This window comes from Myotis nattereri, assembly GCF_964212035.1.
Source record: "Myotis nattereri genome assembly, chromosome: 1".
In the NCBI taxonomy this organism is placed as follows: Eukaryota; Metazoa; Chordata; class Mammalia; order Chiroptera; family Vespertilionidae; genus Myotis; species Myotis nattereri.
The window spans coordinates 44,142,503-44,164,331 of NC_138075.1; the positions used below are offsets into that span (position 1 = coordinate 44,142,503).

A 21,829-nucleotide genomic window follows, 5' to 3' on the forward strand; every position below is an offset into this window, starting at 1 on the left:
TTAAGTCTATAATCCATTTTTTGTTTATTCTTATATATGGTGTAGTATGGTGGTCTAGTTTTATTTTTATTTATTTTTGCATGTACATATACAATTTTCCCAATATTGAATAGACTATCTTTACCCCATTGTATGTTCTTGGCACCTTCCTAATTTTTTTAAATGTTTTTATTGATTTAAGAGAGAGTGGAAGAAGAGAGAAGCATTGGTCATCTGTCTCATGCACGTCCATGTTTAAGAAATCACAAAGGAAATGATAGATACAGCATCAAAGCCTGCAACCCAGGCATGTGCCCTGACTGAGAATCAAACCTGCAATGTCTTGGTGCATGGGACAATGCTCAAACACACTAGCAGGGCCTTCTCTATTTTAAGGAGACTTACCATCTTCATCTTACTTTTAAGATCTCTCTACATACTGAAAGCTCTGTAATTATTTTCTTTATAAGGCAAAAAAGGTTTTGTTCACTCAAAATATTAAAAAGCCATTAGGAAGATTAACTACATATACATGTCATTACAACAGAATAAATCCTAGCAAAAACCTAAAATATACACGAAGTTGAAAAAAGAGTTTTTCTTTAAAATATTTAGGTACTGAGTTATACAAAGTCTATAATTTTAACATAATACTTGGTCTTCCTACTTCCCAATCCTTCTGTTTTCCCCAGAATTATTTTCTTTTCCAAAGAAACACTGCCTTCTCATAATTTCCCGAGTCTGATAGCTTCAATTTTGTCATTTTTGCCTCCAGCAATGTTATGGGGCTTAATTTGCTCTAGGTCCTACTTGTTAAGTCTTTCCTGGTGATCTAAGGTGTCTGTAGAGCTCTCCTCCAATACCCTATTTGGAATGAACAAATCTTTTCCTATCAGCCTTCTTCACTATCCAATTTTACTTTTATACTTGGGCTTAAAAAAAAAAAACCTGTTGCATAAAAGTTTAAGATACTAGTATTTATGTAATCAGCTGTATTCATCATTTCCTTTGTATGTAAATATAAATTGCTAACTTTACATTTAAACTTCACATGGGGGGCACCCCTGCTGGTGTGGTTCAATGGCTGATCATCAACCTATGAACCATGAGTTCACGTTTCAATTTCCGGTCAGGGCACATGCCCAGGTTGCCAGCTCAATCCCCAGTAGGGGGCGTGCAGGAGACAGCTGATCAATGATTCTCTCTCATCATTGATGTTTCTATCTCTCTAAAATAAATAAAAATATATATTTATTTTAAAAAACTTCACATGGGGAAGTCATGAAAAGAAACACAATAGGCTGCTATTGAGTACATTAAAGTGATTTTCCCTTCCAATCTATATCTTACAACAAAGTCATTAATTTAAAAATTAAAGTAATAAAATTTAAAAACAGAAATAAAATACTGTAAGATACAGCTCCAAAATAAACACTGAAACAAAATTCTGGCCCTAGCTGGTTTGGCTCAGTGGATAGAGCATCAGCCTGCAGACTGAAGGGTCCAGGGTTCAATTCTGGTCAAGGGCACATGCCCAGGTTGTGGGCTCAATCCCCAGTGGGGGCATGCAGGAGGCAGTCAATCAATGATTCTCTCTCATCATTGGTGTTTCTAGTTCTCTCTCTCTTCCTCTCCTTTCCCCTCTGGAATTCTCATATTCTTTCTCTCTCTCTCTCTCTCTCTCTCTCTCTCTCTCTCTCTCTCTCTTGGCCCGGTGCATGAAATTCATGCAAGAGTAGGCCTTCCTTCCCCTGGCTGCCAGCACTGGCTTCCCTCCGGCCACCCGCAGGCACCGGGGACCCAGGCTGGCCACCCTGTGACCCCGACTTTGTCCAGAAGGACGTCTGGTCTAATTAGCATATTACCCTTTTAATATTACAGAGAGAGAAAGAGAGAGAGAAACAAAATTCTTGGAACTACCAAGAACAGGTAGAAGTCATATATTAAAGTTGATTCTTAAAAACAATTCAGCCATTTTATTTTTACCTACCTTAAAATAATTTAATTATAATACTGCATTCAACATCCAGCTTCTTTTGCACTGCAGTATCCCATTCTTGGAATATCTAAAGCTTATTTACATTTTAGTTTTAATAAACTTAGCAGCAGTAGTGTGAACAAATTAGAATGACTAATCTCAATATAAAACTACTAAAGTCATCTGCAAGCACTGTCAGCACTGAAATAGTATAGCTCAGGGGTCCTCAAACTTTTTAAACAGGGGACCAGTTCACTGTCCCTCACACCGTTGGAGGGCCGGACTATAGCTTAAAAAAAAACTATGAACAAATTCCTATGCACACTGCACATATCTTATTTTGAAGTAAAAAAACAAATTAGTTTGAGGACCACTGGTATAGCTACTAAAGAAAGGGAATGTCCCAGATATCTATCAACAAACTTTCTTAAAGGAAAGAAATGGATTGCCAAATTGGGTTCACCCTTTGTTGCATCATGATTACCACAACGAAGTCCTCAAGCCAGCTAGTCTGCAACTTGTACGGTAATTCAAATTTTGATGGGGAGACTAAACCAAAGTGGTATAGGACCCACCGGCAAATTCAGAAACGCACATCTCAAGTACTATATACACCAGTGATGGCGAACCTATGACACGTGTGTCAGAGGTGACACGCGAACTCATTTTTTTGGTTGATTTTTCTTCGTTAAATGCCATTTAAATATATAAAATAAATATCAAAAATATAAGTCTTTGTTTTACTATGGTTGCAAATATCAAAATATTTCTATATGTGACATGGCACCAGAGTTAAGTTAGGGTTTTTCAAAATGCTGACACGCCGAGCTCAAAAGGTTCGCCATCACTGATATACACTATACATTTGATCTTTAAATTCCATCCCAATAAAAATATATGTTGGATTTCTTTGTTAAACTGTACTTACTTGCTTCTGGACCTAAATGGCTGGCTCATTAATCTCACATTTAAAAGTACAATTACACGGAGTGGTTCTTTACTGATTCTGACTGATAAGATTCCTTTCCAACCAAAGAGACTATCGTTATTAGTTCCTCAAATAACACTCAAGAATACAGATCCCCATTTATTAAAAACACACTAGATTCCTTTAGGCTCTGGGTCACTATATACCAGTGATGGCAAACCTATGACACGTGTGTCAGAGGTGACACACGAACTCATTTTTTTGGTTGATTTTTCTTTGTTAAATGGCATTTAAATATATAAAATAAATATCAAAAATATAAGTCTTTGTTTTACTATGGTTATAAATATCAAAAAATTTCTATATGTGACATGGCACCATTGTTAAGTTAGGGTTTTTCAAAATGCTGACTCACCGAGCTCAAAAGGTTCGCCATCACTGCTATATACAAATAGTAATAAAATTATTAAATTCATCAGATAAAAAGAATATTATTGACAAAGGAATGTAGATTTAGAAGGTGTAGCGTGGATTTTGTTTTGAAAAGCAGAAATCTGTAGCCAAAACGTTTCTAGGGAAGAAACATACCTACAAAAGAAATATGGCTTTTGACTTCCCAAAATTCTAGTCCAGATCACTGTTTGTGTTGAACTGTTAGAAGGCAAATTTTCTAGAAGTAGAGAAGAGTGCATAAAATCTTTGAATGCCTTTTCAATAATTATTAGAGCCTGTGTCCATGAATTTGCATCACCTGATCTCCAAACACTAGCGATTAGGCATATGGAGGAAGGCAAATTCCATCATCAAAAATGAGAGGAGAAGGAAACTGTGAAATATAATCCAATGCCAGCGGAGTTCTTGGCAAAAAACACTGGTAACCAATATTATTAAGATGTAGCAGGCGCACCTTACCTACATGCACAAAACAAGATGGATCATTTTAACTATTTAGAAGTACTGAAGCATCTGTGCCTGTTTTCCTAAGGCAAAACCCAAGATAGATAGGTAGATAGATATTATATATAATTAAAATTAAAATATATCATTCAAACGCTTTCAACAAATTATCCATATTTCTTCCCAAGCCTAATATAATTATCATTTTCTATATGAAAATATTCTACTTTAGAGGGAAAGCAATCAACCTAGCTTTCTAAAATACTGAAACTAGAAAACCAGCACACCTAAGTTGATAGTCAGTTTTCCCTAGAAAATATCCATATATTATCCCACATCAAATTAGAACTACTTGTAACAGAGCTCAGGAATCCAAATACTATATATATCTATATATCTATATATCTGTGTGTGTGTGTGTGTGTGTGTGTGTATTTCCATCCCAGACAAGAGAAATTTGTTGTTTTATAGAAAAGATTGTTTGACAGATAATAAACTTAAATAGAAGTCACCTTCCAAGACTTAAAAAAGAGAAATATAAAACAAGTGACCTGATTAATCACAAATGGAATAGCCTCCATGTGATCAATTAAAATATGTCTCAGTGTTTCAGATTCTTGTCTGTAGCATCCAAATATTTACCAAAAAAATATTAGGGCACTTTTAGCATTAGGGAGAACAAAAAGAGGAGATCAACTTTACAGGTCATTTCCAATTTTTTATGATCATTTTTAGTAAAAAAAAAAAAAAAAAAAAGTAAAGATGCCTGTGAATTGTTTCATTTTATCCTGTTACTGTCACTGTCCTCAATGAAAAAAAGGATTAAACTGTAAAGTTCTAAAAGAAGCACTACAAATGTAAAACTACAATAAAAAACTTAATTTGTGGAGAACCAAGATGGCGGCGTAAGGTATAGACCTGTGCATGCTGCCTCCCACAACATTGAAACTACCAACTATAAGACAATCAGCTATCATTCAGAACTATGGGAAAGCTGGCCCAGTGGAAGTTCTACAACTTGATGGAAAGAAAGAAGAGCACTGAGACTGAGTAGGATGTGCAGAGGCGCCAAGAGCAGAGGTACGGAGTCAACGTGCCAGGTGGGCTGCAACTGGATGCACGGTTTTTTTCAATTGGAAGGGGTTACAAACTCTCGAATCCACTGAGCTTGTTTGGGGCGGGATTCTGAGGTCCCAGACCCCTACGGGGAGAGGCAGGACGGCCTTGCAGCGGGTCGGAGAGAGAGGGTGGCTTTCTCACGGAACTGCTTGCTGGCACTCAGGGAAGCGGAGACGTGGAGTCGCAGAGAGGCGAGGAGTCACGGAGACGCCATTGCTGTTTGCTCCGCCCTGGTGATTCCCTGAGACCCCGCTCTACTCAATTTACATCCCCGTCCAAGTTGTGCCAGTGGCACAAAAGGAACCACCTGTGCTTTTACAGCTTAACCCAACAAACTGCAGATTTCAACTCCTCGCATTCATAAGGGACACACTCAAGAAGCAGAATCAGGTTCGGAGGAAGCCGGAGCGGGACCCGGCTGGGCCAGCGTGGAACCGCTGTACCAGCAAACGCACAAACAGGTCCACCAGATCCAGTCTCACATGGGACGCCGGGAGACGGCAGACAAGCAGTCTGTGCACTTCGTAGAAAACGAAATCCAAGCAAGCATACCAGATATTCAGCCAGCAAGAACGCCTGGAGATTTTGTCCAGCAAGGAGACACCCAACAAAAGACAGAATGCCAAACTTCGTGTTGACCAGTTAAAGTATGATGTCCAGCACCTGCAGACTGCTCTCAGAAACTTCCAGCATCGGCAATACGCAAGGGAGCAGCAGGAGAGACAGCAAGAGGAGCTTCTGACTCGCACCTTCACCCCCAACGTGGGATGTGACGGCCCCTGCGAGGCTGCGCTGGCCCCTGTGAGGCTGAGACGGCCCCTGCGAGGCTGCACCAGCCCCTGCGAGGCTGCGACAGCCCCTGCGAAGCCGGCAGAGCCACGCAAGCTGCCCAGACGACAGCGCGCAGCCCAAGCACAACTATCACCCAAAGGGCGAGAAAGGCGAAAGCAGCTGTAGTGTTGCTTTCTCCTCATTTTTGGTAGCGAAATCCTCATTTTAAACATAAGAGGACACATTATTTTAAAAAGCCGTTAAACGTCTCCGTACCCTTTCTGAGTAGAGCGTGAACAAGTTGTAAGAGATCTTTCCGAACACAGAGACACATCACGATGGAAATAGCTACATTTTCCATGTGTATGACCTTTGACCCAGCAACAAAAAGCATACACCTATGGATGAGGACAGTGGGGGGGTAAGGGCAGAGGGTGGGGTGGAAACTGGGTGGAGGGGAACTATGAGGGGAAAAAAGGGGAACAACTGTAATAATCTGAACAATAAAGATTTATTAAAAAAAAAACAACTTAATTTGTTCATTATCACCCTACTTCTCTCAAGCTTTCCCCCATTATAACCCTTCCAAAGAGGTGACAGAGAGCTAAAAGATTTCTAAAAAAAAAAAAACACCTCACTGAAATTATTCTCAGGCAAAAGTACAAATAAAACTTCTAATTTCATTGTCTTTGGAGAGTTAAATAAGAATAATACAAAAGAAAATTTATTCTCAAACCTGTTAATGCCATTTGCACTTGTAATTACAAAACTTAAATATTACAAAACTGATTATTCAATTCTGAATCAAATCAAATACTGTATCCTAAAGAATTATTCTTTTAGTCACTATGAAAATATTTTGTTTTTATCATTATGCTCGAACACAAGCCAACTTAATAAATATAAATAATATTCTAAATAATATTAAAGGACTTTAGGGGAAACATCTTGTATCTAAATGGACATTAACAAAATATCTTAATCAAAATTATTTGCCAATTTGACTTTCATAATTGTGTAAATTTCATAGCTCATCAACACCAAAAGTGGCACACTATGTAAATGATTTCAAAATACACTTTTTAACACAGGGTGCTCAATATACTTATTATGAAGATTAAAATTTTTCTGTGCCCAATTATTTACATGAATCAATAATATATGTGGCTAAGATCCTGATGGGTTAAGTCAGTATTTAAGATTCTCCTCTTCATTAAAAGAAAAGCAGAAATAATCACACACACATACACACAGATGACTTCTGACTAGAGGAACACAATAGAAATATTTTAAAAATTTATGTCTAAAGTAAGTAGTGTCTATGGATTCTACACTAAATGTGCTATCTTTGTAATGTGGGGAATATTTTTAAATAGTCTATTAAATATTTTCTACCTCTCATAAGCTACTGTTTATGCTAAGTGGTGTGCCTCAGTTGTATTTGGATGATAAAATGGTTAAAATTCACTGAATTAAAGTAAAAGACTATTGTATTTAAATGAATTAGAGAGCTAATAAATGTTTACTGAACAACTACCATGTAACAGGTTCATAGCTAGCTATTATGGGAATATATAGATGAATACAGCAGAGCATTATCATTTTAAGAAACTAACAACAACAAAATGTAAGAGCATGCAGGAAAGTGAAATCGATTCTGGATGGGAGAGGAATAGACAGGTTAAGTGGGAAATCTTAGAAAAATTAATGGAGAAGGTTTTAAAAAGCATTTGAAATAGGCCTCATAGAACAAACAGATTTTAACACTGACAGGCAAAAATACACAATAAATCAAGCATTTTACTTTACAACCACCTTTACTTCATCTCCCATTCTTCTAGTTAACTACAGACAACGAAAGACATTATCTTTAATATGTGCCCCCAAAATGAAAAAGCCTTAAAAGTACTTTAAAATTAAAGAAATATAATAAAATTACTCTAAGAATGGATAAGAATTACCCAATAAAGTGGGGGATAACAAAACAACTATTTTGATTTTTTAGAAACATGAATCATGCATAAAGACATTCAGCTTACATCAGAACATCTAAAAATCTATTTAAATCTAGTGCTTAAGGCCAAAATAGAAGGGATACAAATGAAAAATTAATTTACCTGTCACATTCTGGACTTGAGTCATTCATTATACTTCCTTATGAACTATTTGTTTCTAATATTTTAGGGGGTAACCAGATATTTAACCCATTACTAAGTACACATTAAAAAATTCATAAAGAGCCCTGGTTGGTGCATCTGAGTGGTTAGATCATAAGCCCACACACAGAAAGGAAGGGGATTCAAGTCCCAATCAAGGGCACATACCTATGTAGCAGGTCCAATCCCCAGCCCTGGTTGGGCCAGCAACCAACCACTGTGTCTCTCTCACATCTATGGGTGTGTCTCTCTCTCCCCTCCCACTCTCTAAAAAAATCAATGGGAAAAATATTCTCGGGTGAGGATTAACACAACACAAAAAAAGCTCATAAAGACAGATGTACCCTGAAGTATTAAAGCTATAAGATATAAATTATGATATATTAAGTTATGGCTACAAAAGCATGAAAAGACAATTAGTACAGACAATTAGAAATAAATACATATTCAAGCAAAGTATCTCAGTAAAGTATTTCAAAATAAAAATTTAAAATGTCCTTAATTTAAGTTTAATTTAAAACATTATCCAACATAACCATGACTTGTCCAGTCTGCACTTCCACTCTGAAACAAAATTTAGATACATGTGTAAACAACATCTATTCATACTGGTACTTGTATGAAAATAAAAACAGCAAGACACATTAATTTAGACCAGGGGTGGGCAAACTTTTTGACTCGAGGGCCACAATGGGTTCTTAAACTGGACTGGAGGGCCGGAACAAAAGCATGGATGGAGTGTTTGTGTGAACTAATATAAATTCAAAGTAAACATCATTAAATAAAAGGGTACGGTCTTTTTTTTTTTAGTTTTATTCATTTCAAACGGGCCATATCCGGCCTGCGGGCCGTAGTTTGCCCACGGCGGATTTAGACTATAAGAAAATCTGAGAGCTGGGAATCCAATCAAATAAAAGCCACCAGCATTTTTTCCTTTAAATCTCAGATGATGTTTAGTACAGCATGTTTTTGGCAACACAGAATACTATGTATAATATGATTCCTCCTTGAAAAACAAGAAACAAATTGTTGTTTTTCTTTCTTGTTTTTTAAAAAATATATTTTATTGATTTTTCACAGAGAGGAAGGGAGAGAGATAGAGACTTAGAAACATCGATGAGAGAGAAACATCGATCAGCTGCCTCCTGCACACCTCCCACTGGGGATGTGCCCGCAACCAAGGTACATGCCCTTGACCAGAATTGAAACTGGACCTTTCAGTCTGCAGGCCGATGCTCTACCTACCAAGCCAAACCGGTTAGGGCAGAAACAAATTGTTTTTATATGCATACACATTAAACTGCTAATGAGGAAAGGACTTGGCATTTTCATTTTTTATAATAAACATGTGTAAAGCTTCATAAGCATATAGGTTCTCAACAATTGTTAAGTTTTCTTATTATGGCTATTTTTAAAATAAAATGTGATATAAAATTTATGTTATATGAAAATAACTCCTATAATCTTGATTTATTCATATAAATTCTGCAAAATATAAAAACAAACATTTCCCAGTTCAAAGAATTTCAGTAAATGTTCTCAAAATTCAACACTCAACAATCCCCCAAACTGAAATGTTTAACTCAGGGGTTCTCAAACTACAGCCTGCAGGCCACATGCAAATACAAATATTGTATTTGTTCCCGTTTTGTTTTTTTACTTCAAAATAAGATATGTGCAGTGTGCATAGGAATTTGTTCATAGTTTCTTTTTTTAAACTATAGTCCAGCCCTCCAACGGTCTGAGGGACAGTGAACTGGCCCCCTGTTTAAAAAGTTTGAGGACCCCTGGTTTAACTGTTTGTAACAGGGGTTGGCAAACTTTTTCTTTGAGGGCCAGACAGTAAATATTTTAGGTTTTGCAGACAAACATGGTCTCTGTTGCATATTCATTTTTTTTTTTTAAAGAACTCTTTAGGAACATTTTAAAAAACACACACAAAAAAACATTGTTAGCTCAGATCCACAAAGAACAGCTGGCAGGCCATTGGTTACCAACAACCACTTATTTATAACAACAAACAAGCACCTGGAAATGTGATTTTAAATAAATTACACCAAAGGCATCAGAGATCACAATAACATTTGTTTTATTCTTCATTAAATAAAGTAAGGATGCATTATAGCAATTAAAATTACAAACTAATTGCCCGGCCGGGTATGGCTAACTGGTGGAGTGTCGACCTATGAACCAGGAGGTCATGGTTTGATTCCCCAATCAGGGCACATGCCCAAGTTTTGGGCTTGATCCCCAGAAGGGAGCATGCAGGAGGCAGCCAATTAATGGTTCTTTCTCATCATTGATGTTTCTATCTCTCTCCCTCTCCCTTCGTCTCTGAAATCAATAAAAATATATAAAAAATAAAATAAAACTGCAAGTTGATTAATAAATTAAATTCTATTTAATATTCTAGGAAAAACACAGTAAGTGAAATTTCAAGTATTTGTATTATATTGCCATGATTATGTATGTGTGCACCTGCAAAGCACATATGTCCACTTTAAAAAGTCAACTGAAACTGAAATACTACACATCAAAGCTCAAATCTCCTTTTATAATTACAACCATGAACTCATTTAAATAATCAAAACTAGCTAGTCATTTGTTTTATACGTCTTAATTTCTTGAAAATTAAGAAATGAATTGAGGTCAGTAATAATTACTGGTTTTTAATTTTTTAATTTGTAAGGTTGTAATAAAATATTAATAATCTAAAATATACTTCACAAATTTATATTCTTGAAAACATTTTAATATTTACTGTGTCAGCAACCATCACTAGAAACTTGGCTACACTTTTATGTCTAAGTAGCTTCTATACATTTGATTCTGTCTAAAATTGGAAGATCATTATTATCATCTAGATGGCATTACCAAGTATAAATTTCATTATGAATAATCAACTGAGACATATTAAAACTCTAAAATGAAAATGTATCCCCCAAAAGTAACCAAATAACCATTATAGAATAATCATCTTACCTAGACTGGTGGGTTTTATCAGTTCATCCAATAAATCATAAAATGGTAATTTTTGAAGTTTTATATCCGGATGGACTGGGTGAAGAGCTGATGTAAGGTGTGGGAGTTCCAGTTCATGTTTAGGTCCCAGAAGAGAAACAGGGAGTAATGGTGATGATGCAGGGTGACCATCATAAGTGAGCTGTGGAATGGTAGATGGAGACAAAGTTGCTGGCATAGGACCTGAATGTACGCTGGGGATGGACAAGTCCGCGGGCGACATGATTTTCTGGGGGAACCTCCGCCTATAGAGTTCTTTAATTTTCATTTGTACAGCAGGACTGCAGCCAGCCTTTAGCAAATGCAGGGCTTTTGTGAGAAGTTCGTGTTTGCGTCCGTGCTTGTTTCTCCCAGCGTAGCCCAATAGTACTTGAAGTTCAGAAACTCTAAGGCTCATAACCATTTGCTTAGAGACAAAACAAAATGTAAAGCATTAGTATTCCAAGAATATAATTTACAATATTAAACAATACTTTATTATAACACTTTCTCCTTATCGTTTGCTTAGAGAACAATTTATTTACACTGAGTCTTAGTTATTTCAAACTTAGTTTAAGTCATTTAACATAAGTAACCAAAGAAAATTAATATTTATAATTCACTGACTTCTACCCAGGGTTATGAAACATTTTAAGATTAACCACATCACACCTCATCCCACTGTTTTGATGAAACTGTGAGTTCTTTATCAAGCACTTATTAAGTCTCCAGAATGCTGACTATACGTGGATGGCAAAATAGAATAATGAACTTTCAAGAACATTTGTTTTCTTAGGGAAAAATTATATTAGTATACATGAAACATATAAGCAGCCCACTTCAAATACCAAATGTATACAGGATATAAATAGCATTATCAAGTACTACATTCTATACTAATTCTGGAATTTATAGGACATAAGCTATATCTTTTTTGACCCATTATATATTAAATACATTTGATATTTTCATATTGGTTTTCACTAAATATTTCCAAATACACAAGGTGTTATCGAAGAAACTAGTTAAGAGTGTTAAATAACTTACCTAAGGCTACTGAGCCACTAAGTAGCAGTCAGGATTCAAACCCAGTTATGTAAGATTCTAAAGCCCCTTCTCTTTCCACTAAACCATTAGAAAAAGGATAGAGCGGGAAACATTATTGAGGCACTACACTGGCAAGGCCAGGCTAAAAAGTCCACGAGTTCAATGAACATGCCCTAATGTGTAAGGCTATAATAAAGAAATCTATTTAACTTTGTTTAACCCCCTATGTTCCTAAACTGATTTGGTCATTGTTTCTCCATTTCTTCCAAACTACTGACTGTCAATACCATCTACACTAAGCATGTCAAACTCATGGCCCACAAGTATTTTTGCAGCCCAGCCAATATAACAGCATGAGCAGTTATTTACAACTAGAGGCCTGGTGCACGAATTCATGCACTGGTGGGGTCCCTCGGCCTGGCCTGTGCCCTCTCGCAACCCGGAACCCCTTGGGGGATGTCGGACGGCCGGTTTCGGCCCAATCCCCACAGGGCTGGCCCATCTCACCCAGTCCTGATGGGGGCCAATTGGGGTCTGGGAGAGACCGCGGGAGGGCTCCAGGGCATGACCAGCCTGTCTCGATTAGTGCACCAGGCCGATTTCAGCCCGATCCCCCCAGGTCAGGCTGAGGGACCCCACTGGTGCACAAATCCATGCACAGGGCCTCTAGTATGCATATAAGATCTTTGGTTAATCTCTTCCCACCCTCCTGCCTCCCCCTTCCCTCTGAGATTCATCAGTCTGTTCCATGTTTCCATGCCTGAGCGTCACAGCGAGTGGTCAACTGAACGAATAAGCCTAAGCAACCATTACGACCGGTCGACCGAATGACCAGTCGCTATGATGCACACTGACCACGAGGGGGCAGACGCTCAATGCAGGAGCTGCCCCCTGGTGGTGAGTGCACTCCCGTAGCCTACCTCCCGTGGTCCCTCCCCCAGGCTGGCCAGCTCTGATGGCCCTAATCAAGACTGGGTGAGACAGCCCCAATCAGCCCCAATTGGCAGCCAGGTCAAGGGACCCCACCCATGCACAAATTCATGTACTGGGCCTCTAGTAGATTATGAAAGGAAGTAAGTCTCCTGTCAGATCCAGAATTACTGATATTCACCTTGGGTCAGTTTTGAAAGTAATCACTGTGAACAAGATTTCCCCTGAAGTAGCAAAGAAGCAATGCCATGTGTCAGGAAGAAAACATTAATTTTATCATTGCTCTTGTTCTTTTTTTTTAATACTATACTTTTCAAAATAAACTTATGTTTCTATGAAAACTGAAGCTTTTGTTTTTTTGCAGCCCACATAAACTTAAACCTTGTTAACTAGTATTTGGCCCATGTTAGCTTTTGAGTTTGACATGCTTGATCTGCACCAATCCTCTCATTTTAAAGTGGAGGAAAATGAACTCCATTGAGAAGAAATGACTTACCCAAAATCATACATTAACAGCAAAATCCTGACTTTATCACCACTGACAGGAAGGTGTTAGGATGGAAGACATATGTAAGCTTACCATTTGCTATTTCCTCAACTGTTTTATCCCCTTCGCATCATATTAAACTGCCTTCCTTAATTCCTCACCACTCCCTGAGATGACAGCCTCCCCTAGAAGTTCTTTGCAGATTGCAAAACGAAGAAAAAAATAAAATAGTGAGAAAAAGAGTGTATGAAGAGCTTTATATGCAATATAGCTGGTTCATCAAAGAAATATGAACTCTTCTTCTACTTCTCTGGTCTAGAATATGCTTTGTTTCCTCAAAGTCTAGCTTTTGCCCATTAGGCCTAAAAGAACTAATGACTCTCTCCTCACTACTTTTACTGGCCATTTTTCTTATCTTATTTACACTAAATCACTGTATTATAATTTTCTGTTTATACAGGTGATTCCATGTCCAGACTGAGGTCCACTAAGACACAAGGCCATGCATGTTACCCTCAGAATCTAACACTGGTGCCTGACAACAACAGAAACTCTTCAAATGCCTAGAGGGAGGGGGGAAGGAAGAGGAAATCTATTTTAATCTCTTTCTTAAAAATACACCTCTGGCCTGCCCGGTGTGGGTCAGTGGTTGAGAGTCAACCCATGAAACCAGGAGGTCACAATTCAATTCCCAGACAGGGCACATGCCAGGGTTGCGGACTTGATCCCCAGTGGGGGTGTGCAGGAGGCAGCTGATCAATGATTCTCTCTCATCACTGATGTTTCTTTCTCTCTTTCTCTCTCCTTTCCTCTCTAAATCAATGTGTGTGTGTGTGTGTGTGTGTGTGTGTGTATACATGTATGTATGTATCCTGTACCCCTCCATCAGGCTCCAATTTGGACTACATGCTCTCTAGAGCTGTACATAATTATGGTCATACCAGGATTTAACTTATCCTGGTAATTCCCTTGTCTCCCATAGTGGATCCTATTTCCTTAATCTCACTTCTTTGTTGGTTTTCTCTTTTTAGTAGGGTATTTCTACCCTTTGTACTTCCCATTACCCATTCTCCATTTTTTTTATTTCTTACATTGTCTAAAAATATCTTCACTTATTAAATACATATTTAATAACCAAAATGGACTCAGTATAGAATTCTAGACAGGAAAACATGTTCTATCTGAATTCTGAAGGCCTTTTCTCAATGTCCCCTGGCTTCCAGTATTGCTGTTTAGAAGCCTAGCACACCATCATTCTGATAACTTCATGGTCACCTGTATATCCCTCTCAGGAAGTTTATAGAAGTTCTCTTTATGTGCTCTGACATTTTACAATGTGTCGTGTGGTTTGTGGTTGGGTTGGGTTTTCTTATTTTTCAATTGTTTGAAGTGATAATTGCTGAGTCTTTTAACTTTAGAGATGTGTTCTTTAGTTTTGGCAAGTTTTCTTATCTTCCTTAGACTTTTTTTCTATCCTCTTTCTCCTCTGCCTATTATAATGTTTCTTGACTTACCTCCTGATAAACCCATCATAAACTGAAAATATTTTACGTGCATTCAATACACCTAACCTACTGAACATCATAACTTAGCCAAATCTACCTTAAACATGCTCAGAATAGCCAAAAAAAACAAAATGACAACACAGTACACAGAAGAGGATTTGTTTACCCTGGTGATGGCAGGCCTGATTGGGAGCTGTAGCTCACTGCAGTTGCCCAGGATTGAGAACATACCTTAACCGCATACTATTGCTAACCTGAGAAAAGATCAATATAGGTGATTATTTCCTGGCCTGTGCCCTCATTTATGCCTTTAGCACCATCATAAACTCAAAAAATCCTAAGTTGAACCATCCTAACTCGGGAGCTCTCTGTATTTAGATAACGGCCTTCCTAGATTGAGTCTCTACTTTTTTTCACTCTATTTTTTCCCTAACATTTTATATCTCTTGTCCTAGCTTTTTTTTCTGAAAGATCTCAACTTTATCTTCTAACTCTTCTATTAAATTTTTAACTTCCATAAGCTTTTCTGTTTGCTGCAAATTTCTTTTTAATTTTCCCTACATCTTACTATTTTCCATGAATGTAGTTATTTTCTTTTCTGAGGATATAAATTTGCCATTGTTGTTGTTTTCTTCTGATCTCTGCACTGTCTCTGTAACCTGAGTTCTTTTTTGCTATTTGCTTTGGTCTCTACCTTTCATGCTGACATTTCCCTCAAATGAGAGAGAATCACCCGCTGGTGTGGCTCAGTGGTTGAGAATCAACCTATGAATCAGGAGGTCACAGTTTGATTCCCAGTCAGGACAGGGCACATATGGGAGTTGCAGGCTCAATTTCCAGTAGGGGATGTGCAGGAGGCCAATCAGTGATTCTCTCTCATCATTGATGTTTCTGTCTCTCTCTCTCCCTTCCTCTCAGAAATCAATAAAAATATATTTTTTAAAAATCATTAAAATAAAATGAGAGAATCCTTGGATTTACAATTATACCTAATAGTAAATCCTGACACTGAAAGATGATTAAAAGATCTGTGTGAGTGAGCAGACCAGGGTACTTCATTCTAAAATAACTGGGCAGGAACCTGGCTATTTTGAGGATTCCTTTTGTCTGATCACTTTTGACAGAAAGGAATCCTCTAATCTCCTTCTTTGGCAGTATAAGGTTGGCTTCCAATGTTCTCAAGGCAGAGTCGGTGAATGGGAAGAGAGGAGGGGGAGGTGCTTATAATTCAGTAAGACATTCCACATAATCTCCTCTGCAGAAACATAAAATTTTACCAACACACACACACACACACACACACACACACACGTACTTATACACACACGTATGAGAGAATGCTATTCCAATTAAGAGTCAGGAAACATATTCTGAGAAAGACAAATACAAGTCAATATTCAAGCAATATTAACAAGTATTAGTAGACAAAGTGCTTTTACAATTAAATAGAAAGTGCCAGTTTTATTGTTTCATTAGCTATGACCTTACATTATTAAAGGTCATACTGAAATTGGGAATAAGAATTGGGTACTTCCTGTAAAACAACATAATTACTCTCATTCACACACCCCACTGCCGTGGTTTAAAAAATTAGTCATAAAGCAGACTCTATATTCTGAATCTTTATCTGGAATCAATTTATAACCAATTGTAAACCAAAATGAATTCCAAAGACAGACAAAATAGGCATTTAACAATGTCATAGTATCTCATTTATACTTTTACTTTCTACCTACAAAAGCAAAGAAATAAAAAATGCTAAAATTGCACAGTAAAGCCTGTACTACAGTACATCAAAAATATTTAATTCATTATTTTCAAAGTTAGATTCTTCATCCAATGAAACTGACTTGACTTGTGGATCATTCTTAATCTTCTCCATTGGAAATAGTCAATAAGCAGCTGATTAGCAATTTGTCAACAATACCGAGTTCAACCAGAAAACCTAGTTAGACAGTCTCTACTAAAGCAGCAAATCAAGTTGGTTACATCTCCATAATCTTGTTCCACCCAATTTATCTTCTTTTTTCCCAATATAATATGACTGAAATATGACCTATAGTTCCTACTCCTCTAGCTGATCATTCTCCTCTGTTCCTGGTCTATTCCATCATACTGGTGGCATTTAGCTTCCACATAATGACAAAATATGCAGATACCATTCTCCTTCAAGCAAAGTATAAACCTAACATTCCATTGATATGGTAATTTAATCATTCCTATTTATGTACTGCCCCATCTCATAAAACATAGATATATCCCCTCAAAAAGCTCCTTCTAGATAACTTAAACACTAAAAATAATCCAACTAAGAACATTTTAATGAAATATTTTTCCTAATAAAAAACGAAGTTTAAATAATTTTTTTAATTTAGAGTTTAAAATTCTAACACACTGCCAACCATATTGCCCAGAGGGAGAAAAATGTGACTTTTATTTCAGTTAAAAGCTGCTCTGCAAACAGATGTTCAATAAATGATTTTTGGATCAATGCACAGGTCCTAAATGAGTACACAGAAAGAAGGAATATAGGAATAAACAATGAACACACATACAGATATGCTAGTCTTCAGCTAATTGACTAAATCACAGTCTTTCAAGGTCTGTTTTCTCACTTCAGAAAATGAGAAATTAACTAGAGGTTCTCAAGTTCCTTAAAATTTCAAAATTCTATAATGCTATAACTATTAAATGAACTCTTTCTTCTCATTCTTCTACTCTTCCATAATTAAAGAAATACAACAAATCCAAATAGACAGTGGAATCTTTCTAAATTAGCAATGCTTTCAATAAAAATTTTAAGCATCATTTACTTGGGTTAATAGAGTAAAAATAATGATAAACCTAACATATATTCAATGCTTACACTATGCCAATTACGTAGTAATGATTATCTTATTTAAACCTCACAAGAACCCAAGAGAGATCACTATTATTTCCATTGTATGTATTAAAAAAACAACAACTGACATTTGGATAGAAAAACTGAATCACTTTTCAAATAAAATCTAGAATTACAAAATAATAAGTAGGGCTTTAATAAATTTTAAGTCCATCAAATTATAAAATTGAGTGTTCTTTCCCAAACTGCCCCAATCAAAAACAGACAAAACACTGTATTTACAATTAAAGTGTCAACAAGACAAGAAGCAATTAAAGAAGTAGGATATTCTACGTGAAAGAAACCCAAAAGGAGGAAGAGACAAATATTAACAAAACAAAAAGTGAGAGAGAAAATGCATTCTATGCTCAGGGTGGGTAATCTTTTTTCTGCCAAAGGGCATTTGTATATTTATAACATCATTCTCAGGCCATTCAAAATTATCAACTTAAAAATCAGCCTGCTATCCTATATAATAAAAGGCTAATATGCAAACTGTCCCCTTGGGAGATTGACAGACCAGGAATTCGACCGTTCACTATGACATGTGCTGACCACCAGGGGACAGTGCAGAATGAAGGAAGGAAGGCCCCAGCTGGCTGCTGGCAGCCGGGGGAAGGAAGGCCACGGCAGGCAGCCATAATGCCCCGATTGGCCCTGATTGCTGGCCAGGCCTAGGGACCCTACCCATGCATGAATTTCGGGCCTCTGATCCTATATAATCTACACTAATAAAAGAGAAAAATGGTAATAGGCGTACGGCGATACCTTTTTCATTGGTTAATCAGGGCTATATGCAAATTAGCTGCCAACTAAGATTGGCAGTTAACTGCCAACTAAGATTGGCAGTTAACTGCCAACAAGATGGCGGCTAATTTGCATATGTAGGCACAATGCAGGGAGGAGAAAGGTAAAGCAGGAAGAAGCCCCCTGCCACTGACAGTGATCGGAAACCCAGGGGGGAGCTAAGAGCTGGGGGGCAGGGCAAAGGCAGCCCTGGGGCCGCCTTTGCCCTGCCCCCCAGCCATGATCGGAGAATCAGGCGCCTTTGCCGCCCTGGCCAGTGATAGCAGGAAGTAGGGGTGGAGCCAGTGATAGGAGCTGGGCACGGTCGAAGCTGGCAGTCCCAGGAGCTAGGGGTCCCTTGCCTGGGCCTAAAGCGAAGCCCACAATTGCGGCGCCCCCCGCTGCCACTGCAGGTCCCCGCTGCCTGGGCCGGACGCCTAGGCCAGAGGTGTCAGGCCTGGGCAGGGGCGGAGCCTGCAACCGCGGGGAGCTGGGGGTCCCCTGCCCAGGCCTGACACCTCTGCCGGAGGCCTCAGGCCTGGTCAAGGGGCCGATCCGGTGATTGGTGATCGGAGGGTGATGAGGGTCAACTCCTCTGGCTGAGGCATCAGGCCTGGGCGGGGGGCGGAGCCGGGGATTGGGGGGATATGATGGTCCCCTTGCCCAGGCCTGAAGCCTGGGTCAGAGGCGTCAGGCTTGGGCGGGGGGTGGAGCAAGCGATCAGAGGGAGATGGGGGTCCCCTGCCCAGGCATGATTCCTGGGCCAGAGGCCTCAGGCCTGGGCGGGGGCCAGAGCCAGTGATCAGGGGGAGATGGGGGTCCCCTGTCCAAGCCTGACACCTCTGGCGGAGGCGTCAGGCCTGGGCAAGGGGCCGATCAGGCGATCGGAGGGTGATGGGGGTCAACGCCTGAGGGCTCCCAGTATGTGAGAGGGGGCAGGCTGGGCTGAGGGACACTCCCCCCACACACACACCCAGTGCACAAATTTCATGCACCGGGCCCCTAGTCCTATATAATAAAAGCCTAACATGCTAAGTGTCTGGTCGTCCAGTCAACCAATCAAAGCGTAATATACTAATGATATGTTAAGGCCAATCAACCGCTCACTATGATGCGCACTGACCACCAGGGGGCAGACAGTCAACTGGTTGACCAGTAGCTATGATGTGCACTTACCACCAGTCGACCAGTAGGTTAGCTTGCTCCTGGGGTCGAACCGATCGGGACTGAGCAAGACAGGCCAGGCATGCACTGGAGCCTTTCCGCGTCCCTCCCCGGCCCGATCGTGCACCGGTGGGGACCCTCAGTCTGACCTGCACCCTCTTACAATCCAGAACCCCTCAGTGGATGTTGGAGAGCTGGTTTTGGCCCAATCCCACAGGCCAGGCCAAGGGACCCACCCCACTGGTGCACTAATTCTATATTTATAAAAGGCTAATATGCTAAGTGTCCTTCCCTCTGAGTAATGATGTCAAGTAGCAACGACTAGCCTCCTTGCAGTTTCTTCAGCCAGGAACACTTTAGCCAGGTGAAAACACTTTACACTGTAACCAAGTACCTATGAAGCGTTTCTGTGCCTCATCTCATTTGATCCTCACAGAAGTCCTGGAGAAGGTAGACAGAAGATTTGGTGGAATCCTATTTTCTTTTTTTAAATATATTTTATTGATTTTTTACAGAGAGGAAGGGAGAGAGAGAGTTAGAAACATCGATGAGAGAGAAACATCGATCAGCTGCCTCCTGCACATCTCCCACTGGGGATGTGCCCGCAACCCAGGTACATGCCCTTGACCGGAATCGAACCTGGGACCTTTCAGTCTGCAGGCCGACGCTCTATCCACTGAGCCAAACCGGTTTCGGCGAATCCTATTTTCTTTTCATTAGCCAGAAAACGAAAATTTAGAAAGTTTAGAAACTTGACCCGACTGAAAAGAAGAAATGGTGGACTTGAAAATGACTTCAGGTTTTCTCACTGTGCAGAATATAGTCAAACACTGCTGCAGTTAAATTTTTTACCCTTTGTTCTCCCTGCATTATCTATAATAATAATCTGCTTTGTGTTGATATTTATTGCTGTGTTGCTGACAATTACCTGAAAGAGCAGGTGGGGTGCTTCCCTGGACAGTAAAAAATTTAGCTCAACCAGAAAGCAGGTCTATCTATAAAAGGCTAAGTTGACTCGTGCATGCACGATACATTCAAAGCTCTTGCTGGTGCCAATCGCACACGTGTTTTGATCTGTCATTGTCGATCGTGAATTTGGTTGACATTTCTATTATAGAGAAAGGGCAAATAGTGATATTAAAATATTCTTCTAATTAATTTCCTTTCAATGTGCAAATTCATGCACTGGGCCACTAGTATTTTATATTTGGTCCAACATTTATTTAACTCATCTCTAATGCCTTGGCAGGGCCAAATCAAATGATGTCATGGGCCATGTAAGGGCTGGACGTTTCCCACCCCTGCTATAGCTAAACAAAGTCTTTAAATCAAAGCCTTCAAGGAAAGCCCTAGAGCAGCAGTTCTCAACCTGTGGGTCGCGACCCCTTTGGGGTCGAATGACCCTTTCACAGGGGTCACCTAAGACCATCGGAAAACACATATATAATTACATATTGTTTTTGTGATTAATCACTATGCTTTAATAGGTTCAATCTGTTAACAATGAAATTGGGGGTCACCACAACATGAGGAACTGTATAAAAGGGTCGTGGCATTAGAAAGGTTGAGAACCACTGCCCTAGAGGGAAAGTATCAAGAGAACTATTTCAGAGTAACAGGTGTAACCTACTCAAGGTTACAGAGCTAGACTCCAGTCAGATGCCAAAGTGCACGCAATGCTGCAGAGTACTGACACAACTATTAGATAATTTGAAAATTATAATCAGATAATCTGATGTCTTTGGGGAATAGTAAGATCATAATATAAAACAGAACTTTAGAAATCTTGCCCAACTCTCCATCTGTAACCTCCTTAATTGATGGTCTCTCAGCCCTGCTGAAACACTTCTAAGAGTTCACAGCCTAATTTTATAGTAGCCTGTATTACTGAAGTCTGTGAATCAAAATTTCCTCTAACTTTCACCCAATGATTCTAAAAGGTTATCCTGTTTGTGTACCACAGAGGCTATTTTTAAAATGTGTTAAGAGGGCTCTGTTCCTTCAATTGACCTGGTTTCTAGACCCCCTATAACCATAATCATTGTTCTTTGAGCATTCTGCAGGCCATGGGAATGTCCATCCTACTCAGAGTGAATTAAGTAATCCAGATAGTGGTCTGACTAATCTTGAATACAGCAGTATTACTCCCTATTATGAACACAGTATCTCTACCTACGTAACCTAACAAGGCATTCACATTT

The 21,829-nt window shown here is 39.0% G+C and overlaps 1 protein-coding gene across 2 annotated transcripts in view; it reads right to left on the bottom strand.

The window, feature by feature from the left end:
• PIAS1 (protein inhibitor of activated STAT 1) overlaps nucleotides 1-21,829 on the bottom strand; it is a 137,755-nt gene that overhangs the window by 85,557 nt on the left and 30,369 nt on the right. The window contains exons 1-2 of one of the 2 annotated variants that reach the window (XM_081113374.1): nucleotides 14,964-15,139; nucleotides 10,811-11,255 (exon numbers count right to left, since the gene is read on the bottom strand). In XM_081113374.1, coding sequence (XP_080969500.1) covers nucleotides 10,811-11,255; nucleotides 14,964-15,026 — 508 coding nt within the window. In that variant the 5' untranslated portion in view covers nucleotides 15,027-15,139. Of the gene's footprint in view, nucleotides 1-10,810; nucleotides 11,256-14,963; nucleotides 15,140-21,829 lie in introns of those variants that run through there. The other variant, XM_081113373.1, reaches the window with a different exon arrangement.